We start from the raw sequence: 13,825 nt of genomic DNA, 5'->3' as shown, positions 1-13,825 counted from the left end.
TGAAAACGTGAGGACAAATGGATTTCCTGCTCAGTCTAGAGTGTCCACTCTAAGCATAGTAGCAGAGGGGAGACGAGCCAAGTATGAGGTTGGTCCCAAAGACACTTCAGCCTCTACAGCATTTTTAGGGCCTTCCTGTGGGGACACGAGTCAAGTCTGCCCCATCACCATCTGGTTTAGTGCATATGCTGCCATCTGTGAATGAATTTGGTGCCTCTGTCCCAAGGGAGTGAGTCCTCCCCTCCCCTCTCACACCAGCTCTGGCCCCAGGCACACTGTCTTCCATCGCACTGCCCAACCCCCCGGACGTGACTCTCCCTCCTGAAGAGTGAAAGCAAAGGTGAGCGATGTGGAGACTGATCTGTTTAGAATCTAGCCAACCACTTGCCAGAGGAGGAGCTCCCACCTGACAGTTTGGACAGAATTAGTTAATTCCTTAGTTCGCCACGTTCAGGATTTTCTGCAGTGATAAAGATGGAGTATGGATTGTTCCCTTTGTTTATCCCACCACAGAAAGTATCCGCCCGGGCAGATGTGGGATTAGTACCACTCCTCGGATGGCAATGGCTGCCCACTAACCCGGGCACAGATGTCATGGAATTCATTCATTCACCCACTCAGTGCTTCATTTGTTGAGTATCGTTAATTCACTCTGCATAGTTGATCTTATTCCAAAAAGGATTTGAGACAGCTATAGCTTCTGCCTGAGGTAGGCGAGCCTTGTTGGTTTTGACCTATTGTAGAGCATTGTCACCCTACATTTGATCTTTCCAGTCCCTGGAAACTCAAAATTTTACTCCCATAACACTTTTATTGAGATATTCAAAACGTGACCAAGTGAGCACTTCCTTAAAAAATGGGACACTTAAGGATTCTGACTGTGTAGGGGCACCTGGGTGGCTCAGTCGGTTAAGCATCCGACGTCGGCTCAGATCATGATCTCATGGCTTGTGAGTTCAAGCCCCGCGTTGGGCTCTGTGCTGACAGCTCGGGGCCTGGAGCCTGCTTTGGATTCTGTGTCTCCCTCTCTCTCTGCCTCTCCCCTGTTCACGTCCTGTCTCTCCCTCTCTCTCAAAAAATAAATAAACATTAAAAAAAAATTTTTTTAAAAGAATTCTGACTCTGTAAAGTGGGATCATTGTGTCCAGTACCAGTGAGATCCCGAGCAGCCACCTGGGGCTAATAACCTCACTTCCACTGAAAGCGTTGCTGTCTTTCTCCATGATGACCAGCTGCAGAGTTAGAGTACCAGCCTGGTGCCATCTGAAATTCTGGGTTTCCCTTCCCACTGATTGGTCCATTACCCCCTATCTAAGTCCACTGGGGGGGCAGCCATGACAAAGTACCCACACAGAGGATGGTTTAAACAACAGACGTTTGTTTCTCACGGTTCTGAGTTTGGAAGTCCAAGATCAAGGTGTTGGCAGGTGTAGCTTTTCCTGAGACCTCTCCTTGGCTTGCGGATGGCCACCTTCCTATTGGGTCCTCCTATGGTCTTTCTTCTATGAACATGTGTCCCTAGTGTCTATGTGTCCAAAACCTTTTTAAAAGGATACCGGTTAGATTGGATTGGGCCCTAATGACCTCATTTTGACTTAATCATGTCTTTATGACCCTATCCATAAATAAGATCACATTCCAAGTTACTTGGGTTCAAGACGTAAGCGTAAAATTTTGAGGAGACACAATTCAGCCCCTAACACTCCCCCCATCCCACCCCCATCAGGATACCTGACTGGCTCAGTCAGAAGAGCATGTAACTCTTGATCTCGGGCTTGTGAGTTTGAGCCCCACATTGGGTGTAGACATTACTAAAATAAATGAATAAACTGAAACCCATCTACCAAGTTTGAAAAACAAAAACTAGGTATCCAGAAATTATATAACAAAAAGCTACCCAAAAAATGTTGTAAGTTGAGAGTCTGGGTATATATCACATTTCTGAAGGTAAGTACGATGGTATTACAGCTCATCTTGTTTCTTTTTTTTCTTTCTCAGTGTTGGGGTGTCTAGATCAAAAGATGTACCACCATTTGGCCCACCAATTCCCAAAGGAGTAACTTTCCCAAAGTCAGCAGTATTCCGGGACTTCCTTTTAGCCAAAGTGATCAACGCAGAAAATGCAGCCCATAAGTCGGAAAAGTTTCGAGCTATGGCCACTCGAACAAGGCAAGAGTACTTGAAGGATCTGGCGGAGAACTTTGTCACGACTGCCACTGTGGACACCTCTGTGAAATTCAGCTTCATTACACTGGGTGCAAAGAAAAAGGAGAAAGTGAAGCCAAGGAAGGATGCCCACCTGTTCAGCGTCGGGGCAATCATGTGGCACGTAATAGCTCGGGACTTTGGCCAGTCTGCTGACATTGAATGCCTTCTTGGGATTTCCAACGAATTCATAATGTTGATTGAAAAGGATTCCAAGAACGTTGTATTTAACTGTTCCTGCAGGGATGTCATTGGGTGGACCTCTGGATTAATGAGTATCAAAGTGTTTTATGAAAGAGGGGAATGTATCCTTCTGTCCTCAGTGGATAATTGTGCTGAAGACGTAAGGGAAATCGTCCAGCGATTAGGAGTAAGTACAGATCGTGTATTTCCACCACCCTTAAGGCCTTCAGTCCCAGATTCATGATGGCGTCCACTGTGGAAATTCCACCGCAGTTGTGGCCCCTCGGGAATGAATTACCATCTTGTGTGGCTACAGAGCTTGATTTCTAATTCCATGTCTTTTGAGTGGTTGCTGAATTCATGGGTGCTGGAGAAGCGCCCATTACAAACGAATTGGAAAGGAAAAGTTAAACCGGCTTCCGAAAGGGAACACCAGGATGTATTTTTTAGTATCTGAAGGCAAACATATGGAGAATTGTCCAGATGTTAGGTGTGTTTGTGGAGACTGACGGGACAGTACCCTCCCAGAGGGGGATGCACGGGCACTCGGTTGCTGTTGACCCTATGAATGAGTAACTCCTTTTTGCAGCTTCAATTCTGTGCACGTTGATACAGCAGGTATTTTCATTTAGTCTGCCTGATTAAATACATTATTAATCTCCAGCCACAGTTTCTTGAGGAGGAGGTTTTATAGAATTACCCATTAAGTTAGACTTAAAAAAAAATTCGTCATAAAAGGGATTTTTTTATAAAATGTTGTTTTTAAGTACAGAACCCCTAAATGGTGTCCATGGTGTTTACCAGTTATATTCATGCTCCTGATTGTCACACAGAAAGATCCAGATTTTAGTTTGAGCCTATCCAGCCAGTTATAAGAGTCAAACATAGTACAAGAACACAAACGTGCCATGACCAAAGAATTTCTCATGTTTAAATCTTCTCCCACGGGGACGTAGATTGCATTTCTAGAAAAGATTTAGCCCATTACAGATCATGAAAAGAGGCCAACTTCTACCCATTTCCTGCCCTCTTTCTTCCCTCCAAATATAAATCTTCCCTTTGTCATTCAAGACCATGATTTAGAGACAGTACAGTCACGTCAGTGTCCGCAGGCTTCGGAGAGAAAAATTCATTATTTGTAGACACTATTTACAGGAACAGGCCTCCGTGTGTCCAGCAGTATCATTGGGTGCATGTGCACAAACACAGACATGATGTGGGGACGATCGAGTCTGTGATGGGTTTATGTGGCCTGGAGTCCCAGGACACATTGTGCTTTTGGTAATAGCATAAATACTTCTTTTTAGGAGATCCAGAGCTATCATCATCTGTGCTTCCGAAAACAACGACACAAACAGACACCACTTGACCCCCCCACCAAAAGTGCGCCGCAAATTATATTGCCCTCCTGGGTACATGGCTAGGAAGCCACCATTTTCCTATGATAATTGAGCCCCTGTAAGATTATAAAGAACTGCAGATAAACGATCCTTTATCCCTTGCAAATGTTAAGAGGCAAGGGACAGAAGGGATAAAAAGGTAGCAAAAAGCAAAAGTAGGGCAGGCAGCAGGTGGTTGGAGGGAAAAAAAGCAGAAGAGACACGTAGGACTCAGGAAGAGCTTGGCTGTTCAGTCTTCCGGCTGACATACGATGTTAAATTTCAACGGACGACTGCATTAGTATTTGAAAGAAGGCAGAGTATGTAGACTTTTGCTAGGAGAGCCTAGTTGAACCAAGGTTGAAAGAGAAGCGGAGGAAAATTTTACTCAGGTTGTGCGTGCGACAAGAGTACTTTCCCAACAGTTTTCAGTGAGTTCAGCTCGGAACTTTGGAAGCTCCCGTCTTTCAAAGCTTCACCAAGACTGGCAGTCCCTTGCCCCGTGTGCCCTGAGCCCCAAGCCGTCACGTGTGTCTGTGAGAAGTTGATTGGCAGCGCGCGCACTTGTGATGGTAACCATGGAAACCGCCAACACAGCGGCCAGACACAGAAGCAGCCCCGTCCCATGGCTGCACTTAACATTCTTATTAAGTAGGAATCTGTGCATTCAGAACGCGTCTCACGGAAATGGCGCATTTATTAAACGGCATCTTCATACGTTGGCCCAGTGCTTTGGGGGAGACAGGCCTGATGCCCCCTGACTTTACATGTGCCACGGATGAGGGATGCCGTGGTCCTCAAATGACATTTAACGAGCCTGTGTTTTCCTTTCGGTGCCGGTGAGTTATTCTCGGTTATCACTTTTGAGGGTGGCATTAGGTGATTGCCGGCGCTTTAGTGCACCGTGTGTGATGCAGACCACCCTGCTTCCAGGTTCCTTTTTGGGATCCTGCTGCAGACGCACGCTTTGGGGCGCGCAAGCTGCCACTGCTTGGCCCCTAGCCAACGGAAGTTGCCCTTGGCCCCCAAAAGAAGGAGAGGTGGCCTGGAGGCACGGAAGGTCTCTGCTGCCTGCAGGAGCGCCCATCCTCCACGCTGCCCTTGTCAGCAGACGCCCGGGAGCCTGGCGGGCCTGCCCCCGCGTGAGCTAAACGGTGCTCCCCACCCAGGCGAGCGGAGGCAATCTGTCCCTAGGAGAGGGCTTCCCGGAGGACAGGGCCGGTGCACAGGGAGAGCAAGCACAGAGAGACTTGCCCTCCAGGTGCTAGCTTGGTAGGGGGTTGGGCCGGTTTTTAAGTTGAATGAAATTGTCTAATAGCTCGTCATGTTTCACGGGTGATACTCGTCACAGTTGTGACAGAGTGCCTTTTTCCATTGCTACCGCCCGTCTGGAATCGCGGGGTTTATACGCTTAAGAGCCAAGTCAGTTGACCCAAGGAAGGGGAGGAGAGAGTTATCAGAGCCCGTCGGAAGCTCACGGGCTCCAGGTCAGTGGCTTCTAAGTCAATGCGGGACACCCGTTTCAGGAGTATATTTGCCTTGGAAGAATGAAGCCCTTGTTTTACTTTTGTTATTTCCCCTGCATCTGATGCCACGGGTAATTCTGGTGAACTCGGGAAGGTGACGTCCTTACCGGGACAGCTGGAGGGAAGGGCTGGGAGGGCTATGTGCACGCCTCTACCCTGGGCTCCTCAGCGGTGTCTCTCACGGTCTCCTTCCCCCGCAGATAGTGACAAGAGGCTGCGAGACTGTGGAAATGACCCTGAGGAGGAACGGGCTGGGCCAGCTTGGCTTCCACGTGAATTTCGAAGGAATCGTTGCCGATGTGGAACCTTTCGGCTTTGCCTGGAAGGCCGGCCTTCGCCAGGGGAGCCGCCTCGTGGAGATCTGCAAGGTGGCCGTGGCCACTCTGACCCACGAGCAGATGATCGACCTACTCCGGACTTCTGTGACCGTGAAGGTGGTCATCATCCAGCCCCACGATGACGGCTCACCCCGGAGGTAAGGCACGGGAGGCCCTAAGCAGCACTCGCCCCTCCTTGGCTGCTGTGGCAGGTGCTGTCCTAGCTGCTCCCGCGGGGTCCTCAGAAGATGTAGGCACGTGCGTCTTCAACCAGAGTTGTTTGGACATCAGCCATCAGAGCAATTTAAGAAGAGCTTTAAAAAAGTTATTAGCGTATAATAAATGATAACTTCTAATTTTCTAAGCAATTTACAGGGACATTGACCAGGTAACAGCTGAGATATTACAAACTAAGGAGCACAGCCCCCGCTTGATTCACCTGGACCACGAGACCCAACAGGAAATATTCTTTATCATGGCGCAACCTTTTAGCAAGTTAAATACACCGCACTGCTAGAATTCCTTTCTGGAACGCGAAGCTAGTGATTATTAATAGGGTATGTAAGAGATCAGTACCTGTATGTCTGAAGGGACAGTGGAATCTCAGACATACTGTGCGAAGTGACTTAGTCCATTCTAGTTGAGCTGGTATGGGACATTCCCATAAGCTATCACGAGAAACCTATGCGCAGGAGCTCGGGTGGATGGTGGGGAGGAGGAACAGAATGGAATTAGGAAGTGATTCTGTTCCTTGGTTAATAGAAAATAACCATGCTCAACGTCAGGAAAATATTAGGCCCAAAGGGAAAGAATGCTAATTAAGAACAAGCCATCCATCTGGCTGTGGCCCACCGTGTGCCTTCTCTCTCCAGCTTAGAAGGAGCTCCGCAGGCTGCCTTCCAAGCTCTAGCTTTTGAGAGATAAGGCATGCTCGGAATCCATGCCTTCGCTGTGTGTTCTTGGGTCATTCACCTGCTCTCTCTGAGCCTCGTCTAATATCTGTAAGATGGAGATTATAATATTGCCTACCTCCTACTACTCTCGCGAAGATTACGTAAGAATGACACACGTAAAGCACTTAACACTTTCCGGCATACTCAGAACCCCCACACGTTTTAGGTAAAATTAAAAAAAAAAAATTAAAAACTTTAGGATATTCACATGAGTGTTTTCATGCTCTAAAAGAAAGTGTTGTCATCCCAAGAGAGCAAGATGACTGTACCCACTTTGTGGACATATGTCCGTGGTAACCGAGGTCATTCCTGGTACCTTCTCCGTCCTCTAAACCAGCGCTGTCCTGTCTCGGTGTCCGCGATGCTAAGGTTCTATATCCGCACTGCCCAAAACAGCAGCCGCTAGCCACATGCAATTGTCACACACTGGAACTGCGGTCAGTGCCAACCGAGGAGGTGAATTCTGCATTTCAGTTCAGGTTTACTTAGCCACACGTGGCTACTCTTCATTGGCTACACCAGCTCGATACCGTGACCTTTTTTAGAAAACAGACCAGAGGTATATATACCACCTTCTTCCTCCCTGAGGAATTTTGCAAACGTCTGTTGCTGTTAGATTTCTTACCACTTGCTACCTGCCTGACTTTCTGTGGCCTTGTTTCTTATGTCTGCCCGGTAGGTTTACAAAATAAAGGTTTAACGAGTTGAAATTCTTCTTGAAAATAGCAGCCGCGTGTCACGGGAAATATCCGAGGCACTCCTTGTTGCCTTGCCAGACTCTGTCCCGTTCAGTCCGTTTGCTTTCTAAGAATCCCACGAAGCACACGTAGTGGTATGAATGCAAAGGAATCAAAGACAGACTATTTTTATTAACAACGAAACTTGGAGGGGTTACTGGGTGGCTCATTGGTTTGAGCATCTGACCCTTGATTTTGGCTCAGGTCGTGATCTCACAGTTCCTGAGATCAAGTCCCTCATCGGGCTCAGCACTGGCAGCACAGATCCTGCTTGGGATTCTCTGTCTCCCCCTCTCTGCCCTTTGCCGGCTCGCACTGTCTCTCTCAAAATGAGTAAACTATTAAAAAGATATTTAAAAAAAACGAGACTTGAAAATAACAGAAGGCGAAGCCTTTAGACCTTTGAAGTCACCGTATTGTATAAGCGACATGTATTAAAATAAATTTTAAGCCAGGTTACCAGAAATATTCCCATATGGTAAGATGTCTCTCTTCCTTTGGTGGAAATACAGATTTATAAATCTGGTGAGACTCTTAGAGGTTGAGTACTGCTATGGAATTAGACAAAAGGGTTACCATGTTTTCTCTCTTTGAATTAAAAAACCAAATTTCTCGTCTGTTTATAATTCTAGCCTACTGTTTTTCAGTAAGATACTCTTTAGGCTTACAAGAGATCTGGTTAATAAAGATGTTAAAATTATTACGTTTGGTATTCAGAACATACAATTTGGAAGAATAGAATTTCCTAGGAAATACTGAATTGTTTTTCAGCTAAAACAAACAAACAAAAACTTACCATTTAAAAGTTCTGGCTGTTAGTTTTCCATCCAAGGACGATGAGTTATCTCTGCCTTGGTCTGCACAGAAATGAATTCTTTCTTTGTTTTAAATGCAAATGTTCTTATTGAAGCTATTCAAGATGATTCGAGATTTTGCCTTAGTGTCCTCAGAGTCTCATTAATGTCATTCCCTGAAGATAACAGATTTCTCTCCTGATTAATCTGGGATAACTGTCTTCTGCATTTTTACCTTTGCCAGGAGCAGAATTAGCTGTGTGCCTGGTAGTGACACTCTCCCTGCCCCCACCTGCATTCCTTCAAGTCATGAAGGTTTAAAGCCTCACATGTATCATTTAAAATTCCTTCAGTTCAGTCTTCCAATTTTGTGGGCATTTGAATCTGTAAATTTTTAGATCCGTATTTTTGTCAGTTTGGGGTTCGTGTTCCGCCTGGGACTGTCTGGGGGTCCTGATAAAAACCACTTGCTGTCGTCAGGCAGCTTCACGTGACAGGAAGCAGCCCTTTCAGTAACAGTCCTTTGCTTCAGACCGCAGCGCAAGTGTGAAACGTCATTTGAAATTTCATCCGTGCTCTAGCAAGCTTAGCCTCTGTGTTACTAGATTTTTTTTTAAGGAACAGTAGGAGAGGGGCCCTTAAAAGCGGAAGTGGGTAGCACTTCGACTCATTTAAAAAATTAAACTACAAACCTTTTAATGTTTTTTTATTATTGAGAGACAGAGAGACAGAGCATGAGCAGGGGAGGGGCAGAGAGAGGAGACACAGAATCCGAAGGAGGCTCCAGGCTCTGAGCTGTCAGCACAGAGCCCGATGTGGGGCTCGGACTCACAAACCACGAGATCATGACCTGAGCCGAAGTGGGATGCTTAACCGACTGAGCCACCCAGGTGCCCCAAAACTACAAACCCTTTAAATGAAACATTGCTTAGTGCCATGTCTCCTTAACAAAATATACAAAGATCTGCCTCAGGCTAAAACTACACGTGTGATTTGTGGCATGGGCAGTTACCACGGTTTTCCCACACAGTGTTCTGAGTGCTTGTCAGGGAGGGGGCAAAAAAAGAGATGTTCATATGTGTGCGTGTGTGTGTGCGCGCGTGCGTGTGTGTGTGTATCTTTAACGTAAGAGCCATAGGACGACAAAATAACCAAACCAATGAATGGCAAGATATTTCGATCTTCGATCTTCGTAAGCCTCGTGAATGATAGACTAAAACTTCAGTTCAAATTTCAATTCATTGTTGCTGTTTATCAGCTGGATTTTTGTCCTGCGGGATGTGAATGGGGGGGAACGATTCGCCTCCAGCCTGTCTATTCCCATCAGCAGTGGGATAGGCCCGTCCCCTAATAGACTTCTGGTTGTTCACAGGTCAGAAGGTGTTTGCTCATGACTCAGAAGCAGCTGGATTAAATGAAGTCTTTAGTCGGGAAAGTATTTCTCAAAAACCACCCCACCACTTCGAAGCCCCGTTCCCCAGCCTAAGGGTGATGGTAATCCAGCTGTCCCTCCGCTTGGAAGGAAGACAGAGCCATTTTCCCTGTTCCTTGTGGAGTCCCAGAACACACTGAGCAGGGAGCATCCCTTCGGGAATGCTTATTAAGGGATGTCGTGCTGGGGTTGGACCGCGAGCGAATTCATACAGATGGGGGAATGAGTGGCAAGAAGCATTTTGGGAATAGCACTCTTCAGATGGAAATGAGGTTTTGAAGGGAGCGAGGGCATTTCCCACGCAGACCCCTCTGTGGAAAGATAAAGAAGACTCACTGAAGACACTTAATGGATCTCTTCCTTGGTTTGGCAAGGGATCACGTTGCCCCCGCCCGTAGCCTTCAAAGGTGCCTGACACTCCATCAATGTCATTTTAAGGCGAGCCCATCAATTTAAAAGGCGGATGTAGAGGAAATAACCACTCATCAGAATTAGGCGTGAGTTGTTACACAGTGTGAGCGATCCGGTAAATACGTCCAAGAAATGTGGAAATGAAACGCCTTGCTGTGTCGCATCCGTTTCGTGTGATTTCTCCTACTTTGCTGACCTACCGTCCCGGACAGATTATATGATGCAAAACAGTGGAAACTGTGTCATGTCACCCTGCATCTAAATTGCGATTCTCTCATCATCCTAGTGAAGCTTTATGCTCGTGTCTATAAATTTATTGTACTTTGATTTAAACTCACTCTGTAAATTGAAGCTTCACGTTGCCCTGCTTTGCTGCTTGGGGCCGGACCGTTTGACTCCCTGACGTACACACGGGACGACCGGGAACTAGAAATAGGGAGGGAAACTCGATTTTGTCAGGTTAGCATTTTGGAGAGAGATCTGTGTATGTGAAGTAGACGGTGAGTTCAAATCTGGACTAACGGGAGGTTTCCAACTGACTTGTCTGGATAAGAAAAATCCGTTACATTTGGAGTGAGTTTTAATGTGAGCTGGGAACAGGTTCTGTATCTTCTTGCACCGTCCCTCCAATGTGAAATTCAGATTCTTCTCTCCCTCCTTGAAGTAAGAACGTTGCATCTCCCGAAGGAACGGAAGCTGGGTGGCCTCGAGTGTTTACTCAGTCATTCTCTCGTTCGCTCTTAACTAGTTTGTGCCACAAACTTGGCCGGGCACCGAGGCTATTCACGTGGCTGGGACAGACGTCGTTTTTCCTTCCCTGGACTCTTTTTTGTCTACTTGGCATTCTGAAATACAGTACTTCCTGGGGCGCCTTGAGGTTAAGCCTCTGACTTTGGCTCTGGTCGTGACCTCACGGTTCACAAGTTCAAGCCCTGCATCGGGCTCTGTGCTGACAACTGGAGCCTGCTTCAGATTCTGTGTCTCTCTCCCTGTCTCTGCCCCTCCCCTGCTCACACTCTGTCTCTGTCTCTCTCTCGGTCAAAAATAAATAAAAACATTAAAAAATTTTTTTAAATAATAAAATTCAGTACTTCCCATTCATATTTCTGCTGCTTAAAAATGAATTTCTCAAATTCCAGTGTATTATTCAATACGACGTATCTCAGTGCGGAAAACGCTCTCACTCTCTCCAGCCAATGATCGACACTTTAGCGCTCCTGCTTTCTTAGCAGTTTGAGAGGTTGGAACGTCACTGACATTGTCACAGGACAGTGTCACAGAGGGTGACAGTGAGCATGAGCGTTGTGTTAGGCAAATAACAGGCACGTTCGTGACAACTAACACCACGCTATGGTCATGCCTGCCAGTGGGTATTCTCATGGAAATATATTCATCAGAAATCAGACATCACATAGCTATTGAGAATCTCCTGTGTTTCACTTTGAAGTATGTAATGCAGTAAAACGTTATCCCCGGTCTCAGGCTTTCCAGGAGAAAAAAAAAAAGAAGGAGGTTGGCTTTATGAAGAACTTTCCGAGCCTGTGTTTTCAGTTGAACAGTGTGCTGGGTATACAGTAGGTGACGACTCTGTTGCCCCTGTGTCTGCCGAGGAAGGAGAGGGGTGGAAGCTGATGAATTATTCAGGACCAGGTAGTCTCCCTTGGCATCTCCTATGACACACGCCTTTTCAATTCAAGACCTTTATGCAAAGGGCTTGGTCAAGTGGGTTTATGATCCAGATGAGTCTTTTTCTATGTATAGTCTAGATGTTTTTCTATCTATAAATTAAGGAAATATGTGGAAAAGTGAATTAATATTTCATGTAGTCTCTATTTCATATATGACACTGCCCTAACCTTTACAGTAAGGTATGCTTTGTGGTTATCTCCCTGTTGGAAGCTTCTGATTTTTTTATGCAACAGAAAGAAAGATTTTGTGATTCAAGTGAATGAGCATCAATTAGCCCTGTCACCTTGTTGGATGATTTGGAAAGAGTCTTTTAGCTATTACTAGGCTATTAGCATAACAGACATTAAAATGATTAAAATATCAGTGATTACCTCAATCCCTAGGGCTATAAAAAGGTTCTTTTACAAAGTGCATAATATAAAAGAAGCAGGTAGTTCATTTGAGGGGATCCATCTGCCTTTGTTCCCGAAGATTCTCTTCGCTCCTCCTGGAAACCGTAACGTGATGAGGGCCACATCACTATTCTTTGATAGTTTTCTAAAGGAGATGGCCAAACACTTCGGAAAGAGCACTGAGCTAGGAGTCCGGGTTCCTGTTATGAACCTGTCCCTGATCCATTGTAGCCGTCCCACCATGTGTGAGCCTTCTTCTAAAGATGGGAGATTTCCTTTGTACTACTCCCGACATTTTTGTGAAATTGAAAGGCTGTGGCGTGTGTAGGAAACTTGGGAAGTTTTCTGCAGGCGGTGGGTTGGAAGTTCAGGGTCGCGTTGCCGTATGTTGTAAGGCTTTCTGGTAGATTATTGGGTTCAGTTAAAGGTTCTCTGTGATGCAGCCAAGAAAAATAAAACCAAAAGGCAGTCTCAGAGTTCAGTAAATGCAAGTTACAATTATGTGATTAAGCCGTGGCTGGCGGTCCATGGTTTACCAGGTGCAGGTCCCGCTGACTTAGCCAACCGCCCCTCCCCCCCCCCCTTTTTTTTTAGGACTATAACTTGTTTCTTTAAGTGTTCTAGGTGTTTGGTTTCATTTCACTACTCTTCAGAAGTATTCTCCCTGTGAATCATCCCTAGAACCCCTCCCCCTTAGTTTTGAAGCGGCATAAACTCACGTGGCCGACTTTCATGAAGATGGAAAGAGTAAAGGAACGGGATCACGACATATTATTGTTCTCGAAGTGAATGTAGGTACCCCAAAGGAATTGTGCAGCCCTAAAACGTTCTGCAATTCTGATTGTTGTATACGCTTTGCGATTCCAAATTTCTGTAAATCTGTACATTATCCAGAACGAACCTTCATGAACATTTATGTGCCTTTCGCTGCTTAATATTAGCTTCTTCACTTTTATAGAAGGAAAAACTAATGGTGTGTGTTTGAAACTAACTTCTTTCTTGGGAGGCCAGCACTTCAGGAAGCTTCCGTACCTCCTAAAATTTAACGTGGGTCCACAGATACTGGGTTGTCTCCAAGCTACACATTGACAGCTTTGGGTTTTAAGCCAAGAGCCCAAGCTGTGTCTTTCATGGAGAACAGCGTGATTCGATGAGAGGCTTCCTGCTGGAGACAGGTGGAGAAGACCGTGCCGTGGCCTGGCTGGCCAGAGCCATCCGAGATGGCCCCGACAGTCAGGCTTGAAGGTGGAGGCGATCCTGGCCAGTGCCGGTTCTGCAGATGACCGGTGACACACGGAGTGTTATTCCAGGAAACGGGGGGTGGCATTTGAAAGGAGTCAGTTTGCGTGAATGGGTGCCAGCTTGGGGGCCTTGCGGGGTGTGTGGGAAGTTAGGGTGCACAAAGGCAGTGCCTGGCAGTGCAGGTGACCCCGAGTGGGTGCCACCCCTGTGCCGGCCATGCCCAGAAGCCGGGTAGTGGCTGTTGATCCCAAATCCTGCTGCTAGGAAACCGCTTCAGGGGGCAGGAAGCAGGGAGAGCGCTAATGGGGGTGGAGAGAAGGAAGTCAGCGGGCGTCCCTTGCCCCGGAATAAGCCATCCCCGGAAGTCACCGCCATGCCAGGTTCAGAAGGACAAGTAGCGTTTTTCAGAGGGAAGCAGTAAAATGTGAGATCCTCTGAGGGCTCCAGGAATGGAACCGCTTGTCACCTTTACGGTTTTGTAGTATCGCATTTTCAACGAGCACGGTTTTTATGGCCACTTTGGTATAAAGAACGTTTTGCCTTCCTCGGTATACTACAGAGCAAT

At 46.5% G+C, this 13,825-nt stretch overlaps 1 protein-coding gene across 8 annotated transcripts in view; it reads left to right on the top strand.

Moving 5' to 3' along the window:
• Positions 1-13,825, top strand: part of SIPA1L2 (signal induced proliferation associated 1 like 2) — a 225,088-nt gene that overhangs the window by 162,758 nt on the left and 48,505 nt on the right. For all 8 annotated transcript variants that reach the window (XM_058696155.1, XM_058696156.1, XM_058696160.1 and 5 more), the window contains 2 exons: positions 1,999-2,575; positions 5,494-5,768. In XM_058696155.1, coding sequence (XP_058552138.1) covers positions 1,999-2,575; positions 5,494-5,768 — 852 coding nt within the window. The remainder of the gene's footprint in view (positions 1-1,998; positions 2,576-5,493; positions 5,769-13,825) is intronic.

Source organism: Neofelis nebulosa, chromosome 13 (genome assembly GCF_028018385.1).
Source record: "Neofelis nebulosa isolate mNeoNeb1 chromosome 13, mNeoNeb1.pri, whole genome shotgun sequence".
Classification (NCBI taxonomy): Eukaryota; Metazoa; Chordata; class Mammalia; order Carnivora; family Felidae; genus Neofelis; species Neofelis nebulosa.
The sequence above is the reverse complement of the archived record's forward strand: the minus strand, read 5'-3'. Positions and strand labels throughout refer to the sequence as shown.